The sequence below is a fragment of the Sapajus apella genome, unplaced genomic scaffold, assembly GCF_009761245.1.
Source record: "Sapajus apella isolate SASKATOON/1434 unplaced genomic scaffold, GSC_monkey_1.0 scaffold43, whole genome shotgun sequence".
NCBI classification, from domain to species: Eukaryota; Metazoa; Chordata; class Mammalia; order Primates; family Cebidae; genus Sapajus; species Sapajus apella.
In genome coordinates this window covers 14,998,718-15,016,779 of record NW_022436983.1, presented here as the reverse complement: position 1 = coordinate 15,016,779, position 18,062 = coordinate 14,998,718, and the positions used below count along the sequence as shown (strand labels likewise).

Here is an 18,062-nt window from a genome sequence, read left to right as displayed (position 1 = left end):
TGGTTTCAGACTCCGTTCCCATTGCTTTGCTGTGTGACGTAGGGCAGGTAACTGCACCTCTCTGAGCTTGTTTCCTTATCTATCAAATGAGGGTGCCACCAGTGTCTCCCTCGTGCGGTTGTGGTGGACCTGAGTGGCGTAAGCCTTGTGAAGACCTTAGCTCAGCCCCTGGCACGAAGAAGCCCTGGATGTGTGTTGGCCCCTCTCCTTGTTTGGGGGGGCTCATATTCCTCCTGGCTGACTGGCTGGCAAAGTTCCTGACACCTTGGGGGCCCCCGTGTGAGCAGCTGGCAGGCCTCCCGAGTGGCACGGGCAACACAAGCATGACAGAGGAGGCGGTGGCCACCTCCCTTCCGGCTCGGCGCCCCTCTCAGACTGCCAGGGGATTAAAGGCCTTTTGGCCTTTGTGTCAGCTCGCCCGCCCCTGGCAGTTTGTACAACAAAGTGCTGCCCCGACAGATTCCTTCCCCTGTGCCGTCTGTCGCCCGTGGGCAGGGCAATGGGTGGCCTGGGGGTGGGGCAGGGAACCTTGATCCTGTATCTGGGGCGTGGGTTGTAGCCCAGTATGAGAAGCACTTGTTTTGGGGTTACCTGGGAGCCTGCATCCTGGCAGCGGGGGACGGTGACCTTGTCAGGGTTCATGTCCCTCCCCAGAAATTTTGGGGCCAAGGATCACATTGTGTGCTGGTTCCTTGGCAGTGTGCAGAGGAAGGGTCACTGAGGCAGAACCTGTGCATGATTGTGGCATGGAGGCAGGTGGGCAGGCAGGAGCTCTTTTGTTCCCCCGCCCCCTCGCTGTCTTTGGATTTTGATGGCGTGAGCTCACTCCAACCCCACATGCCTGGAGCCTGGCCCTGGGCAGCTGTAGCCGCCCTGGGGACCATGCGGTGCTCAGACCTTCCTGCCTGGCTGCGGGGGCGGTGGGGGGCCCAGTCCCAGGCCTGGGCTACAAGGAGGGTGGGTGGGCTGGCTGCCAAAGGCATGTGAAGGATGTCTCTGGAGAAGCCCAAAGCCCATGGTTGGTCCCAGAGTCAGCCCCGGAGCAAGCAGACAACTTTGAGCCATAGGACCCAACTCTGTTGCCCACCCCTTGCTAGGGCCCTGCCCGCTCAGCTGGACTCCTCCTTTCATCCTGGATCTGGAGGTGACCCCAGGCCGGAGCCCACACCTCATACTCCGCATGCATCACCCCTCAACCACACCTTCCCCTCACCCTCCGCTGCACTCCCTACATGGTACTAATCCTAATGCTCATTAAGCACTTACTGTATAAGTAATTCTCGTGCTTATTAAACACTTATTGTATAAGTAAGCACCGGGGTAAGTGCCTTACCTGCTTGATCCCATTTACCCAGATGACCCTCTCAGAGCCTCAGTTTCTTCATCCAGAAAATGGAAATAATAACGCAAGCTCACAGTTCCTTGACTGAAAGCCTCAGAGTCAGTTGTGTTTTGGAATTCAGAAGTTTTCAAGTTTGAGGAAGGTGATATAGAGCATGTACCCAGCTGGGATGTGACAGCCCCAGTGGAGTCTGGGTCACATCCCATGATCAAACAACAGTAATGTTGCTGCAGAGAAATGCAGGACTCTTCCCGCTAAGTGGAGTGAATGCACTGTGAACAGCTTCATGTCAGTTCAGGCCAGGACTTGGCACCAAATTACCTTGCTATAAACTTTTTTTTTTTTTGACAGAGTCTTGCCCGGTGGCCCAGGCTGGATTGCAATAGTACGATCTCAGTTCACTGCAACCTCCACCTCCTGGGTTCAAGCAATTCTCCTGCCTCAGCCTCCTGAGTAGTTGGGACTTCAGGCATGCACCATCATGCCCGGCTAAGTTTTGTATTTTTAGTAGAGATGGGGTTTCACCGTGTTAGCCAGACTGGTCTCAAACTCCTGGCCTCAAGTGATCCGCCCACCTTGGCCTCCCAAAGTGCTGGGATTGCAGGTGAGAGCCACCGCTCCCAGCCTTATCAACAAGTTTACAAAAAACATGTTTGGCTTTCAGTGCTCTTTGGAATCCTCTCATCGCAGATGGGGAGTGTCGTCCCCAGAGTTCCAGCCCTCCCTGCAGTTTCTGTGAGGGTTGGTTGATACAGTTCCTACAGTGTGACGCAGCGCCTGGCATGGAAAAAGCCTTAGTGGCATTTGACTGTCATTGTCATCTCTTAACCGGGCTGCCATCTGCAGCTTTTCTTTTAGCAGCCCCGAAACTCTCGTCTATGCACATAACCTTTAAAAAGTCCACTGAGGCTGGGCGCAGTGGCTCATTCCTGTAATCCCAGCACTTTGGGAGGCCAAGGTGAGTAGATCACGAGGTCAGTAGTTCAAGACTAGCCTGGCCAACATGCTGAAACCCCATCTCTACTCAAAATACAAAAATTTGCCTGGCGTGGTTGTGGGTGTCTGTAGTCCCAGCTACTCAGGAGGCTTCGGTGGCGGAATGGCTTGAACCCAGGAGGCAGAGGTTGCAGTGAGCCGAGATCGCACCACTGCACTCTAGCTTGGGCAGCGGGGTGAGACTCCGTCTCCAAAAAAAACTAACTCCATTGAAAGCCCTAAACCCTATACCTGCTCTTTCTGTCTGTACCTCCCCCGACTTCTCTCCGTCCTGTGCCTTGTGGTTTTCTTCTCCGTGCTGAGCCCTTCCCTAGCCAGCCCTGGCTGCCTCTTCATCCTCACCCAGGCCAGGAGATGAGGATCCAGCCTGCATTCATTGTCCCCAAGGACATGACTTGGACCTAGAGTTCCACGTGACCCTCGTGCTCACCAGGAGGGCCTGGACATAGCCCACCTCAGGGGCTGGGTGCCTCCCAGAAGCCCCTCGCCTACGGTCCCGCCCGTGTTCTGGGAATGCCTGCCCACTGGGGGCCACCCTGCCTGCATCCCAGCCCCAAGCAATTGTTTTCAGCCTGTAGAACAGTCCTCTGGCCTGGGCCCCGTTGAGTCAGCTGCCTCCCGTACCCGCTTCCCCCCCCAACAGCCAGGAACTAAAGGGTCTGAGAAATCCCCCTCTCTGCTTGGCTACTTCCTCTCTGGCTGAGGTCTGCCCTCTAGACCACTCCTCTCTGGCTTCCTGTCCCGCTCCAACACATACCTGAAGTGCTGGGTTCCTCTAGGAGGAAGCTGGGCTCCCTCACAGCCGGAGACGGGCTAGAGGGCAGGAAACCTGGGTTCTATTTCTGCCCCTGACCTTGGAGCCGCTAATGCCCCTCCTTGGGACCTGAGGCACGTGCTGCCTGGCCCCAGGCCACTGCCAGCCTGGGCATCCCGTGGGGCCGTCCTGGAAGCTGGTCAGGTCGGGGACAGGGACTGGCCAAACCTGGGCTCCCTGGTACTGGCCTCTGCTTAGGCCTCATGGCCATCCTTCCTCATGTCCTGGTGGGCAGAAGGCCTGGGGTGGGATGCCAGCTCCTCACCTGTGATCTGGGCAGGCACGTCTCCCCAGGGCTCACTGGGAAAGGGGAGCATTCACACCTCCTCAGTCACTTCCCAGGGTCACTGTCAACCCAGGTGATGCTAGGCTGAGGAAATGCATTGTAAAGTGGCCGAGAGGCTTTGCAAGAATGACTCCCAGTGATCTTGTATCTGCCTTGTTGCACAGCCCTGGTCACAGAGGTGGCACAGCACAGTGGTAGCTGCTCAGGCCTTGGAGCCCGACCACAGGGTTCAAATCTCAGCCCTGCCATACGTCAGTTTCAACAGGTATCCTGACTTTCTCTGCTCTCTTTGCCCCACTTCTCAGTGGAACCCCCATAAGACCTATAACCTGGTTTAGGAGTGCCTGGTGCATAGTAAGTGCTCAATAAATGTTAGCTGTTATTCCTCCAGCAGATTGTGGACTTTCCCATTCTGGGTCCAAGATCCTTCTTTGGTCAAGTCTCGAGTTCCTTTTGGCTCTTTCCGGGAGCCTCTTTCCTGTCTGTTCCATCTCCCCTCCCAGAAATACAGCTGCTGGAACCTTTTCATCTTCAGCTTTTTACAAATAAAGTCTCTGCTCTTGCTGACTTATTCCTTGCCACGGGCCCTGATTTGACCCTGGATCCTCAGACCCTGGGGTGGGGGCTGCAAGCAAAGCAGACTGGCAGATGGAGGGGTCCATGCCCTGGGGTCCTGTGCTGGAGCAGGGGACACTTCAGTCCAAGTCCCGACGTGCTCTGGCCTCTCTTTCCCCTCTCCCTCCAGATGTGTGTTCCTGGCTTTCTTTCCATGTTGAATCTCACTTTGCTATTTCCTGTCTGGTCCCAACCCCCCCGGCCGCCACCACCCCCTAGCCAGCTCCCCCCTCCCTGGGAAAAGCTCTGGACCTTGCTCGTCACTCACCACCAGGTTTTCCTTTCCAGTCTGCAGTGTCTGGGAGATGCTGGGAGCCTCAGTGGCCCAGGCATATCCTCCATAACCTTGGCTGCACTGGGAAAGGGATTGGCATTGACAGAGCCCCTCCAGATGGGGAGGACCCCTCAAATCTCTGTCCAGAGTCAGTGCCCCTGCACCAGCCCCAGCCTCATACCCACCTTGGATCAGTCAGGCCTGCTCCAGCCAGTGGGAACACTGCCCTGTACCGACCCAGGGAAGGAGGCAGAGCCCCTGGTAGTGGCTGGTCTTGTGATTCTTAACCAGTGGCTGTCAGAATTCCCCGGACATGCACAACTATAACCACCCTCCTGGGATGGAAGAACCTGACTCACTGGCTCTGAGAAGGAGCCCAGTAATCTGCATTTCTCACCAGCTCCTAGAAGTTCTGAAGTGCACTCCGGAATGCACATCCAATGGGCACAGCCTGGAAGTCCACAGGCCAGCACTCAGGAAGACAGGGGCAGGCACTCATGCAGAAGGAGAGGGTGGCAGAGGAGAAGGAACAGGAGGCAACATTTGCCCTGGGTTGTCGGGGGAAGGGGCTTTAGGCTGAAGCAGGAATAAGGTGTGGATAGCGCAGGTCTGAGAGCACCACAAACACAGTGAGGAACACACGGCACCAGCCCCTACCCCATCCAGGGAGCTCAGGCCTGGGACAGGAGGTGCCTATAGATCGCACAGAGGTAGGTAGTGCCTCCCCAAGGAAGTCATCTTCAAGGAGCAGCTGGAATAATAGGTGATGACCTGTTTTTCCATGCATTCATTCATTAGTTCATTCAGGTATTTACTGAACACGGGGTGCAGAGAAGGTGGAGATGAATTCATCACAGCCCTTGCCTTCAAGGTGCTTCCACTCCAATGGAGTTACAGATAATAACCTTGTGAGCCCAGGAGGGCCCAGAACCAGACCGGGGGTTGAGAGCAAGGAGTCAGGACAAAGAGAGTTTCTTTTCTAGTCATCCTTATTGAGGCATAAATACACATAACAAACTATACCCATTTTCAGTAATGAGCTGTGTATGCCCAGTGAACCATCACCCAGAAGGTTCTCTTGTGGCCCCTTCCCAGTCACCCCCAGCCTCCCCTTAGTCCCAAGTGACTGCTGATCTTCTCGTCACTATGGATTAGACTTTCACCGCTGAGGTTTCGTATAAATGGAATCGTATAGTTTGTAGTCATTTGTGTCTGGCTTCTTCCAGACCCACGCGTATCAGTCGATTCCTTGTTCCTCCTTCCTGAGTAGGTGGAGGAGATGGTGTTGCAGCTGATTTTGGAGGATTCGTTGGAGTTTGCCTGAGGAACAAAGAGAGGAAGGGCATCCCAGCAGAGGGGCTGGCATGAGAAACGCGAGGCGTGAGGGACATGGACTGTGGGAATTGTGGGGTGGGGAGGGAAGTGGGTCTGCCTGGCTCTTCGTTTTTTCTCCTCCTTGGCCTTTGCTCCAACTTGACCTCACTATCTTGTCTAGCCCTTGTGGGTTTGGTTTTCCTTCTGACTTAGGGCCAGGGCAGGGCCTGCAGCCCTCATGCCAGGCCATCATGAATCTGTGCACGCTTGCGGGGTACAGGGGTCCCTTGGGCTCCCCTGGGTTTGTTTCCCCTATGTCAGTTGGTGAAACTGCTTTGGAAACATCTGGATCTTGTCTAGTGGGAAGGAGGCCCTCACTGCCGGGACCCACACCTGAGAAGGCAGGTGTTGTGGCCACGGCGGCCCTTCCGTTCCTCCCACATAGTGCAGGCCCCAAGGTGGAGCTCATCCTAGGCTGGCAGCAGCCTGAGGTCACGTGGAGCGGACACCACGCCTGTCCCCATTCAGCCCAGATGCTGGGCTCCGCCTCCGCACTGCTGGGTGCAGGGATGAGCCTGTCAGTGTGGCTGCATGTGCCAAAGCGAATTCTCCAGCACCGTGGAATGTGTTCCCTGCAGCCTGGAGACCGGGAGGCCAGAGCGAGGCAGGAACAGGAGCCAAATGGCCTGGGAGGAGCTTCCTGGGGAGGCGGCAGCTTTGAGCAACTCGCCCTCGCCTTCTGCCCGTGTCCCCACCCGTGGCTGACCCTGGCCCTCCTTCCACCTGCCCATGTCCCCCATCTGTGCTGGCCCAGGTCACCCCTTTACCCGCCTGCATCTCCCCATCCACATGCTCATGTCCTGGGTGTCCCTTGCCTTCTCTTTACTTACCAAAGTGATTTACATTTTATTGTCTGCTTTATTTGAGGATTCACTCAGAATTTACAGGGCTGGGCTCTGAAGCCTCCAGGGGCTAATGGGACTTGGGGAAACTGAGTCAAAAATGGGTTCGGCCCCTGCCTGGCTTACTGAGCCATACTGAGTCAAATTTAACTACTGGGGGTGGAACTCCGGGTCCTCCTGGAGGTGAGAGGAAGGGCCGTGGGGCTCAGCAGGAGCTGGAGAGAGTGACTCAGTTGGCTCTGTCGTCTACTTACAGGTGACCCATGGGCTGAGGGCATACGATGGCTTGTCTCTACCTGAGGACACGGAGACCGTCACGGCAAGCCGAATGGGCTGGAGCTATTCGTACCTTTCTGACGATGAGGACCTGCTGGCTGACAGCGCCTCCGGAGGTGAGCCAAGGTCTCCGGGGCTGGGAGCAGAGGGGTGAGGGGTGAGACCATGCTTCTTCCCACTGGTCTTTGAAGAGGCCCTATGAAAGTCCACAAGGTGATGCCTCAAGAGATGGGCTGTGTGTGTCCTGAGCCCTGGTCCGAGTGACCCCAGTATCCTCCACTTACAACCTGTGTGGCCCTGGCCTGGTCATCACTGCAGCCTGGGACGATCAGGACCCACTGGGCAGGTGGCTGGCAATGCACCTTGTAGGAGCTCACCCATCCCCGTACGCCTCCTCCATGTCCTCACCTGGAGGCCAGTCTGATCTGCCTACTCCTGCCCCAGCCACTGGACAGATAGTTTTGAGTCCCTGGAGTTTGGGGCCTCAGCCCACACCCTCTCTTTTTTGTTGTTGTTTTTTGAGACAGAGTCTCGCTCTGTTGCCCAGGCTGGAGTCAGTGGCATGATCTTAGCTCACTGGAACCTCCGCCTCCTGGGTTTAAGCAATTCTTCTACATCAGCCTTCCGAGTAGCTGGGACTACAGGCATGTGCCACCACACCCGGCTAATTTTTGTATTTTTAGTAGAGACAGGGTTTCACCATGTTGGCCAGGCTGGTCTTAAACCCCCGACCTCAAGTGATCCACCCACCTCAGCCTCCCCAAGTGCTGCAATTACAGGCTTGAGCCATCGAGCCCAGCTGGCCCATGCCCTCTGTGATGGAGGCTTCCAAACTGACTTTCATAGACCATCCCTCCCCAGACATGGGGGAGGAGGGTGACCATTCTTTGCTTTAGTGACCATTTCTTTGGTTGCAGTACCAACCCTGCCCCACTGTGTACCAGGTGCCCAGAGCAGTGCCTGACACCCAGTAGGTACTCAACAAATATATGTTGTTGCTGAAAATGTCTCTTTTTTGCTTGTAGGTGGCCTGGGCAGCGGGGACCTGGGCAGCGGGGACTTCCAGATGGGTAAGTTGCTGCGGGCCTCCCACAGATCTCCCTCCTGCCCCCAAGGAAGCCCCAGAGCCAGTCTCGTGGGTTGAGGGTCTCCAGGGATCCTTGGGCCTGCCCTGGGGTGCAAAGCAAGGATAAGTGGGGGTGGTCCCTCACCTGCTGAGTGACAGTTGTGCAGACTAATTGGCAGGTCCCTGCAAGGCTGGTATGACCAGGTCCTATGCTTGCCCATGCCAGAAACAGGGATCAGGGCAGTGGGCAGGTAAAGCCCAGTTCTGCTGGGGACTGAGAGCCAGTCAGCTATTCCACATTCAAAGCAAAGTTCTCACTTCCCAGGGCAGCTCAGCTGTTGAGTCCTTCCCCAGAGCCCCCTGGGAGCACAGCTGGGGATCCCAGGCAAAGACAAGCAGAACAGAGGGGCTCTGTGGAATCAGGTATCACACACCCAGCAGGGTGGGCAGGGCACAGAGCAAGCCTGACCCCAGGCTTGGGAGGGAAAACCCTGCCTTAAGGTGGGTCACCTGCTGGAAAGCAAGGGCTTCTGGCTTAGGGACACGAGGCTGGGCTCTGTGGAGGGAGGGGAGTCAGCCCCTACCCTGGTCAGACTGGCCCAGCACTGGGACGGGACTCAGCGTCCCTGCTTCCTTCCACTCTGGAATTCTGGGTGGAGAAGGATTGACCCTAGGACAAGGCCCAGTGGCTCTGTATGGTTCCTACTGCCCCCTCTGGGAGGCAGCCCCTGGGACAGTCTGTGACCAGGGCCAAGGTTGGAGCGGGTGCTCAGGTCAGACTAACCACTGGGCTGCCTTCGCCCTAGGTAGGCCTTGGGCAAATCTGGCCTGGGCCTCTTCTGGGGTGGAGGCACCTCACTTTAGCCGACATATCAGGGACCTTCAGATGCCAGCAGGTGGCATCCTAACTGGGTCAGTGCAGACGGGAGGGTTGGTCCCTGGGTAACCTGGTCCTGACTGTGACCTCCCAGAGCCCAGACTTGGGCTCCGCCTGGTTTTCCATGTGTAGGTCCCCACGAGGCTGCAGGATGCCTGGGAGCTGGGTGGAGCTTGGGAGAGGGAGTGTCAAGTGGGCCCCGGGCACACATGCCACGTCCAGTCCTGTCCTGGAATAGCCTATGCTAATGCGTTCCTGGAGCTGCCTCTGGGCAAACCAAGCCTGCGTCTGATCCTCCCTGTCCATGCACGAACCATCTCCCGCCCTTCTGGGGTGCCGCCCGCTGCAGCAGCTCCACACTGGCTGGGCAGGCCTGGCCAGCCCACCTGGCCCTCTGAGAAGCAGCTGTGAGGGTAGGTGAGGCCGGAGGAGGAAGAGGTGGGGGACAGGGTGCAGCAGCTGGAGGGGGCCCACACTAGGGAGGGTGCTGTTCCTCGCAAGTAGGAACAGGTGGGGCCTCAGACCCTCCAGGCCCAAACCCTGGCTCCTGCCAGCTGCCCGTGGTGCAGGTCCAGGCAGCTGGGCTGAATGGCAGTCAGGGCGGCAGCAGGTGTGTGCCTTCCTGATCCCAGGGTCCCAGGGTGCCCGCTCAGCCTTGATCAAGGGCAGCACCCGCCACCCCTGCACTCATAGGCCAGGGCCGTCCTGACCATCATGGGGCCATGCCTAGGCCCTGACGCAGTCCCAGACCGCTGAGATGACTCTTTCCCTCCTCCCCCTGGGCCTGGCTGCAGCTCCCTGGCTCAGCTCCAACCCCGAGTGTCAACACCCACCTCTGACAGCCTCCCCTCCCCAGGACCCCTTCCCAACTCTCCTCCCCCAGTTTCTTTCCATCTTCTGACCTATCTCTTTCTGTCTTCCCCCACGCCCATGTGTCCCCCCGCTGCGACACTGTCTGCATGTCTGTGTGTCTCCCCTGCCCTCCTCCCTGCCTGGGTCCTCTTCCCCACTCCTCGGTGTCTGTCTCTGTGCCCCCTCCCTCTGCCTCATCCTGTCCTCCCTCTCTCTGGCTCGCCATCGCTCCCTCTCGCCCTCTCTCTCCCTCTCGCCCTCTCTCTCCCTCTCTCTCCCTCTCGCCCTCTCTCTCCCTCTCTCTCCCTCTCGCCCTCTCTCTCCCTCTCGCCCTCTCTCTCCCTCTCTCCCTCTCTCTCCCTCTCTCCCTCTGTCTCCCTCTCTCTCCCTCTCTCTCCCTCTCTCCCTCTCTCTCCCTCTCGCCCTCTCTCTCCCTCTCTCTCCCTCTCGCCCTCTCTCTCCCTCTCGCCCTCTCTCTCCCTCTCGCCCTCTCTTTCCCTCTCGCCCTCTCTTTCCCTCTCGCCCTCTCTTTCCCTCTCGCCCTCTCTCTCCCTCTCGCCCTCTCTCTCCCTCTCGCCCTCTCTCTCCCTCTCTCCCCTCTGCCTTGATCTTTTTCTTTCTTTCTTTTCCTCTCTGCCTTTTTCTTCGCCTGTCTTGCCTTTTCTCTCTCATTCTCCCCCCAACTTTCTGTGTCTCTGTCTTTGTCTTTCTGTCTCTTTGTGTCTCCCTCTCTCTTCCAGTGTCTCTGCCTCTCTCTCTCTGGTTCTCTGTCTTGTCTCCCTCGCTGTCAATCTCCCTCCTCTCCTCCCTGTCTGTCTCCACTCTGCAGGCTCGGGGCCGCCCCTGGGCCGCCCGCCCGTGGCCGGCATGATGGTCTCGGAGCCTGATGAGGCATCCCCTCTCAGTAAGTGACCCAGGCCCGGGCCAGGTGGGAGCGCTGCTCTCTCTGCCTCCCTCTACATCCACTCTCCCCACTCTTCCCTTTCTCTCCTTTCTCCCTATTCTCTTCCTCCCTAAACTGCACTTTGCTGTGAGTCACACAGGAGGCTCAGAGGCACCACTCTAAGGAGTCCAGGGACCAGGCCAGCTGCTGCGCCTGCCCAGGACACAGCCAGGCCTGCCCTGGGCCCACAAATCTAAACACAGGGGGCTGGGACCCTGGCATTCTTCCCCATGGGTGTTGGTCAGGCAGAGATAGGTGCCGCAGCCCTGCAGGGAACCAGGCCCTGCATTCCAGAGGCCGCTGTGTCCACCTAACCACAGGCTATCCTGGGCCCACCCAAGGGACCCACAGGGACCCAGGGCTGGAATTCAGGGGCCTTGGTGTGTTCGGGGAAACTCTGTTGAGCAGGGATGAGAATCAGGAGTTGTTGGGTAGCCGGCTCCGGGGCTAGGGCTGCTCAGGTGTGCAGCCCCCACCTCCGCCCTGGGTTCAGGCAGCTCTCTCCCTCCCCTAGCCTCTGGTCTCCCTTTCCCAGCCTCTGGCTCCAGAGGAGGGAGAGGACTGGCCAGAGATCACCCTTATCCGAGGCACAGCCTCATCTCTGCTGGCTGCACCAGTATTCTTGGCTCTGTGGGCTGGTTCTTTTTTTCTTTTCTTTTCTTTTTTTTTGAGATAGAGTCTTGCTCTGTCACCCAGGCTAGAATGCAATGCAGTGACACAGTCTTGGCTCACTGCAACCTCTGCCTCCGTGGTTTAAGTGATCCTCCTGCCTCAGCCTCCTGAGTAGCTGGAATTACAGACACGCAGTACCATGCCTGACTGATTTTTGTATTTTCACCATATTGGCCAGGCTGGTCCTGAACTCCTGACCTCAAGTGATCCACCCACCTCAGCCTCCCAAAGTGCTGGGATTACAGGCATGAGCCACTAGGCCCAGCTTGGGGGCTGGTTCTTGAAGTAGAGGCGGCCTCACCTTCTGCCCCACTGATAAGGCACCAGCTTCAGGGTGGGAGACGTAGGGTGTTTGCTTGCCCTTGGTCTCAAAGAAGGAAGGAAGGTGGGGTCAGGCTGGAGGTCCTGGGCCCTTTCCAGGCCCTAGTAGAAAGGGACTTTGTGGAACTCCAGCCCCCTCCCCTGGGATCGGGCACATTCCTGGGCAGAGGCCCGGCCTCCTCGCCCTCGCTGGGCCATGGGGCTGAGGCCACGGGCTTGGGTGGGGGTACTCTCAATGGGCCTCTGTGCCGGCTCACAAGGGGCCTCTGTAGCCAAGCCATGGTCCCCACACTCTGGCCCACAGAGCCCCTCCCACCCGGCACCCAGGAGCCCGGCCCAGCCCAGGCCCTGTGGTTCAGAGCAGGCAGCGCCAGGCCTTTCTTCGCAGAGCCGCAGAGGAAGAGTGTCCTGTGCACCTGCGGGCCAAACAGACAGAGTGAAGTGGGAGGAGGGGCCTGGCAGTAGCACAGATAGTGCCACTCCCTGCTCTGCCACCTACACACCGGATTTCAGATTTTTGGATTCGGATGCTTGGCTTGTATATGAGTCATTTGTCACTCTTATTCATTCATATTTATCACATACAGGAATTCATAAACATGGTGAAATTTAATGAGTATAAAATGTCTCGTATATAGTAGGTGCTTAAGAAATGACAGTTGCACTTTGGAAGGCCGAACCAAGAGGATTGCTTGAGCCCAGGAGTTTAAAGCCAGCCTGGGCAACATAGCAAGACCCCATCTCTACCAAAAGTCAAAAACTTAGCTGGGCATGAGGGCATGCACCTGTAATCCCAGCTACTCTGGAGGCTGCAGTGAGCTGTGGTCGTGCTACCGCTTCCGCAGCCTGGATGACAGAGCAAGGCCCTGCCAAAGAAAAGAAAAGAAAGAAACAACAGACGCATGTGTATGCTCACACCAGTCTAAGATGCATTTAGCCATCACTTAACGAGGAACCCACTGTGTGCCAGGCACGTGATGAGGGGATATCCCAGGTTCCCCCTCATCAAGCTTAGATTCTGGTGGTGGACAGAGGATGAGGCAGCTTCAATGCTCGGGCGCTTTGCTGTGTGCTGGGTGCTGCATCTGAGCACAAGGGTCTGGTGCATGTGAACACAATAGCATGCGCTCCTCACAGCCACCCAGGTGGTGCGTGCAGTCAGTATCCCTTTAGGAAACAGAAACTCAGAGCCGAGACCCACGATTGTTACTGTGATGTGAAACCTGGCAGAAACTACGCAGTGCCGGGTGGAAGGTGCTCTGCGAGGGAAAGCAGGGCACTGTGGGAGCCCAGGGGAGCGGTCTCTACCCCAGCCAGGGCAGATCAGGAGGCGATGGCTGAGCCAAGTCCTGAGGAGTGAGTAGGAACTGGCCAGGGAGGGCTGGCAGAGCCTTTCCCAGTCACATGCAGGTAATGCCTGTACCAGGCCAGCCCCCTCTAGGAGCCACTCCTTCTTGTCCAGCCTTCCTGTGGATTGCTGGGGTCTCCTCTTCTGCACCATCACTTGGTTTCTGGATCAGGCTATTTTCCCTGTTAGTTAAAGCTCCTCAGTCAAGTTGGAGCCTTGACATTGACCCCTGAGCATGTGTATAGAAAGCTGTGCTGGGCATGGCTACGGACACACAGGTGTCAGCCTTGACGGAGGCCTCCCGGGGCCATCCCTGCAGCTCCGCCTGAATGGTCCAGCTGCCTAACGTCACTACGTGACAGGCTGGGCCTCTCAGAATGATACCTCCTTCACTTTTCCACAGTTTACTTCCGAGCCCTGGTGAATTTCACTCATTCCATCACGTACAGCCCTCAGCTGGAGGATGCCGGCTCCAGGGAGTTCCGAGAGGTGTCCGAGGCTGTGGTCGACACGGTGAGGCAATGCGGGGTTCAGGAAGCTCGAGGGCATGGCGGGGCAGGACTGGGGATGGGGTGAAGGCCTCTGGGGCTGATGGCGCTGTGTCCTTCCCCAGCTGGAGTCGGAGTACTTGAAAATTCCCGGAGACCAGGTTGTCAGTGTGGTGTTCATCAAGTGAGAAGGGGCCGCTGAGGGCTGCCAGGGGACTTGAGCGGGTAACCTGGAGGGGGCTGATGAGGATGGGAAGGAAGCCTGGCACCATGGAAAGGCCTATAGGATGAGTCGCTATCGGTGGAAATTCAGGAATTGGTGGGGGGATGATTGGGACCTTTAGTTGCCCTGCTTTGGGTACGGGCTGTCCTGGAACAGGACCTGACCATTGGAGCAGGAGCCTCATGGAGGAGCCGAGAGCACAGAAGTCTTGCTGACCCTCCTCTCTTGCCCATCTCCATCCCCAGGGAGCTGGATGGCTGGGTTTTCGTGGAGCTGGATGTGGGCTCGGAAGGGAATCCAGACGGGACCCAGATTCAGGAGGTGCTGCACAGGGTCGTCTCCAGCGGCTCCATGGCCTCCTACATGACCTCTCCCCAGGGATTCCAGTTCCGACGCCTGGGCACAGGTGAGCCTATCCTGGTGCCTGGGGTCGCCTCCTCCAGACTTGTTGGGTGGGTGGGGGGGGACCTTTCAGTGTCTCCACCATGGGCTCCCAACTTGGGCTTGCACAGCTTTAGAAACGGGGAGCTCACCACCTCCTGAGTCCACCCCATCTATCTTTACACAATCTTGACTTGGTAGAGCACAGACTGTTTCCTGTAGCACATCCCCATAAGACCCAAATTCTGCTCCTTCCTTCTAGACCTCTACACATTGACAGTAGGTCTTCAGGCCTTGATGCATCCCATACTTACAAGTCCAAAACACATTATTACTTAATAGTAACCAGCAACTGTTTACTGAGTGCTGACTGCCCTTATTTCCAGCCTCCAGGTCAGTCTTCACAGCAATTCCTGTGCAGAAAATGTTATTCCCCGTTTCAGAGACGGGGGAACTGAGGCTCAGAAAGGAAAATCTGAATTTGTCCAGAACCAGATGGGCAGATAGTGAAAAGTCTAGGATTTCAAACAAACTCAAGTCTTGCCAGAACCTGTGATGAGAGAAGCAGGAGAAATTGAGGCACAGAGAGTCTAGGAAACCGGTCCAAAGCCACACAGCTGTTAGGTGCAGAATCCTGGCCTTTGTACTTCGGGTCAGCCCAGATTTCCTTCTTCTGTGCCCCTGATCTCCTGTTTCAACATCCTGAGTCTTTTCTTTCTCTAGCCCGAACAGCCCTAGGCCACCCCTCACAGGCTGTGGTTCTCAGCACTGTCTCCTCTCTCTGGGAAGACCCTGACTCAGTGAAACGCAGAATGGAACAGCCTCCATTCCTTCCATGGTATAGCACAATTAGAAAAACAGTGAAACCATCACCTCCCTTGTCCTGCACCTCAATTCAGCCGGGCATAGTGGCATGTGCCTGTAGTCCTAACTACTCAGAAGGCTGAGGCAGGAGGATCACTTGAGCCCAGGAGTTCGAGGCTGCAATGCGCTAAGCCAGCCCCCTCTAGGAGCCACTCCTTGTCCAGTGCACTCTTGTCCGTGCCACTGCACTCCAGCCTGGGCGACAGAGGAAAACACTGTCTCTAAAGCAAAACAAAACAAAACAAACAGTTAGTACACCTAGAGATCAGCCTTGCTCTTCTGGTACCACTAGGCCCACTGGGTGGGGTTCCAGCCCTTCTCTCTCACTTTTCAATGAGTCCTCCTGGCTAGGGATGGCAGAAGGGCCTGGCCCAGCCCTACGGCCCTCAGCTTCGGGCTCCCAGACGGAGCGACCACTGACCACATCTTCCTTTTCAGCACAGACCCCCCCACCCCCGCCGGCCGCTGTGGCGGTCGCAGTGACACCAGGTGAGAGTGTAAGCCAGGCCCAGGCCCAGCCAGGTTCCTAGAGAAGTTAAGGATGGAGAGGAAGCCAGGCGTGGGGGCTCCCATGGCGCCTGTAGCCCCAGCACTTTGGAGGCCAAGCTGGGAGGATTACTTGAGACGAAGAGTTCGAGACCGGCTTGGGCAACATAGTGGGATCCTGTCTCTAAAAAAAGAAAAAAAATTTTTTAAGGATGGAGGGGAGAGAAGGATGAGGGCGAGATGGCTGGCTGGGCACAGCCCAAGACAGCTGGGCATTCCCCTCTCCCCTCCTTTGTCCTCACTGGGCCAGGCTGCGGCCTGCATGTGTGTGGTATGGTTTTTGCATGTGTGTGGCATGTCACCTGTGTGTGGGGTCTGTGTTAGAGACGGGGGAGGCCACTGCCCCATGTCCCATGCCCCACGCGTGCTGTGGATGTGTCTACTACGTGCTCCTTGCCCTCGCTATGCCTGCCAGAAACCGAGCTGCCCTACACAGGACACCGAATCCCACTCCAGCCACGCAGCGCCTGTGCTGTTCCCGCAGCTTCCCACACCTCCCTCTGGCCACCTCTGACTCCAGTCTGCTCCTCCACCCGCAGTGCCCCAGTTCCCGAGAGCCTGCACCGAGGCCGAGTTTGCCTGCCACAGCTACAACGAGTGTGTGGCCCTGGAGTATCGCTGTGACCGGCGGCCCGACTGCAGGGACATGTCCGACGAGCTCAACTGCGGTGAGGGGATGTCCAGGGCCACAAGTGGGTTGGGCCCCAACGGAAGGCCAGGGTCCTACACCCGGGTCTTGGAGTCCGTCGGGGACTATGAAGCTTTGGTGCAGGCAGAGGATGGGGGCGTAGGAAGGGTGATGACAGAGCCAGGCAGGGGGCGGCAGGAAGTGGTGTTGGGGAGTACAAGGTGGGCCTGGGGAGTGTGGGGGACAAGGAGCAGGTGAGAGCCACCTGCTTCTGCCAAATGCCAAGCGGACTCTGTCCACAGAGGAGCTGGTCCTGGGAGTCAGCCCCACATTCTCTCTCCTGATGGAAACAACACCTTTACCACCCCGGCTGGAGGCAATCACCACAAGACAGCCACCACATACCCATGCTCCCCAGCCCCTGCTTCCTGCTTCCACCAGGCCCCTGCCCTGTGGGCCCCAGGAGGTGGCATGCCGCAGTGGGCACTGCATCCCCAGAGACTACCTCTGCGACGGGCAGGACGACTGCAAGGACGGCAGCGATGAGCTGGACTGCGGTGGGCGCCGGCAGGGGTGCAGGTGGGTTCGGGGAGCAGGAAGCTGGCCTGGGAGGGTGCTGCTGACCCTTGCCTGGTCCCCTAGGCACCCCGCCACCCTGTGAGCCTAATGAGTTCGCCTGCGGGAATGGACACTGTGCCCTCAAGCTGTGGCGCTGTGATGGTGACTTTGACTGTAAGGACCAGACCGATGAAACCAACTGCCGTGAGTATCTGTGGTTCCAGCTGAGGCCCCCCCTGCCCTGCCCAGGCCGTTTGTTCCTGCCCCACCCCTGCACTCCTGGTCTGCCCCTCTCCTCCACCCCGCCCCTGCCACGCCCCTCCGCTTTTCCCAGTCCCCCAAGCCTGTTTGTTTGCTCTCCCTGGCTGGGTGACATATTCCAAGGTTTTTCTGACCAGAACCGTGAGGCCTCTTGGCCCTGAGCTGGCCTTTGGTGAAGCAGTGTGCTTAGCCTGCCTGTGGTTCGTGTCTCTTCATTTCTTTCCTTTATTTTTGTTATCATGAAGCTTCTCTTTGTTTAGCGTGTGGGTCAGATGAATGGCTAGGAGGGTTCTGTGTGCCAAGGTCGCTTGGCGATGGGTCCTTGGCATATGCATGCAAGTCAGAGCCTTACCATTATGGGCTTAGAGGCTTCTCCTCTGAAGCAAGGACTGGGTGATTTTTTCCTCCATCTGTCCAGCTCTTTGTCTATCTATCAGCCTACCCACTCATCCATTCACCCATCAACCTGTCCAACTCCCACCACCCATGCACCCACCTATGCATCCATTATCCATCCACCCAGCCCTTCATTCATCTGTCCACCCCACCCATCCATCCATCTGTCCATCCATCCATCCATCTACCCACCCATCCATCCATCCATCTGTCTACCCACCCATCCATCCACCCACCCACCCACCCATCCATCCATCCACCCACCCATCCATCCATCCATCCATCCATTCATCCATCCATCCATCTACCCACCCATCCATCCACCCACCCACCCATCCATCCACCCACCCATCCATCCATCCATCCATCCATCCACCCACCCACCCATCCATCCACCCATCCACCCACCCACCCACCCATTCACCCATCCACCCATCCATCCATCCATCAATCTACCCGCCTATCCACCTATCCATTCATCCATCCATCAGTCTACCCACCCATCCAACCACCCACCCACCCATCCATCCATCCACCCATCCACCCACCCACCCATCCAGCCAGCCATCCATCCATCCACCCACCCACCCATCCAGCCAGCCATCCATCCATCGATCTACCCACCTATCCACCTATCCATCCATCCATCCATCCACCCACCCACCCACCCATCCATCCATCCATCCATCCATCAATCTACCCACCTATCCACCTGTCCATTCATCCATCCATCAATCTACCCACCCATCCATCCACCCACCTACCCACCCATCCATCCATCCACCCACCCACCCACCCATCCATCCATCCATCCACCCA

General features: G+C 57.4%; 1 protein-coding gene across 9 annotated transcripts in view; it reads left to right on the top strand.

Annotated features, from left to right (window-relative positions):
• HSPG2 (heparan sulfate proteoglycan 2) overlaps positions 1 to 18,062 on the top strand; it is a 122,068-nt gene that overhangs the window by 34,518 nt on the left and 69,488 nt on the right. For 6 of the 9 annotated variants that reach the window (XM_032300716.1, XM_032300714.1, XM_032300720.1 and 3 more), the window contains exons 2-10: positions 6,800 to 6,935; positions 7,845 to 7,889; positions 13,302 to 13,411; positions 13,512 to 13,570; positions 13,855 to 14,015; positions 15,293 to 15,343; positions 15,940 to 16,068; positions 16,331 to 16,585; positions 16,671 to 16,790. In XM_032300716.1, the coding sequence (XP_032156607.1) occupies positions 6,800 to 6,935; positions 7,845 to 7,889; positions 13,302 to 13,411; positions 13,512 to 13,570; positions 13,855 to 14,015; positions 15,293 to 15,343; positions 15,940 to 16,068; positions 16,331 to 16,585; positions 16,671 to 16,790 (1,066 nt within the window). The remainder of the gene's footprint in view (positions 1 to 6,799; positions 6,936 to 7,844; positions 7,890 to 13,301; positions 13,412 to 13,511; positions 13,571 to 13,854; positions 14,016 to 15,292; positions 15,344 to 15,939; positions 16,069 to 16,330; positions 16,586 to 16,670; positions 16,791 to 18,062) is intronic. The other 3 variants (XM_032300718.1, XM_032300717.1, XM_032300713.1) reach the window with 1 other exon arrangement.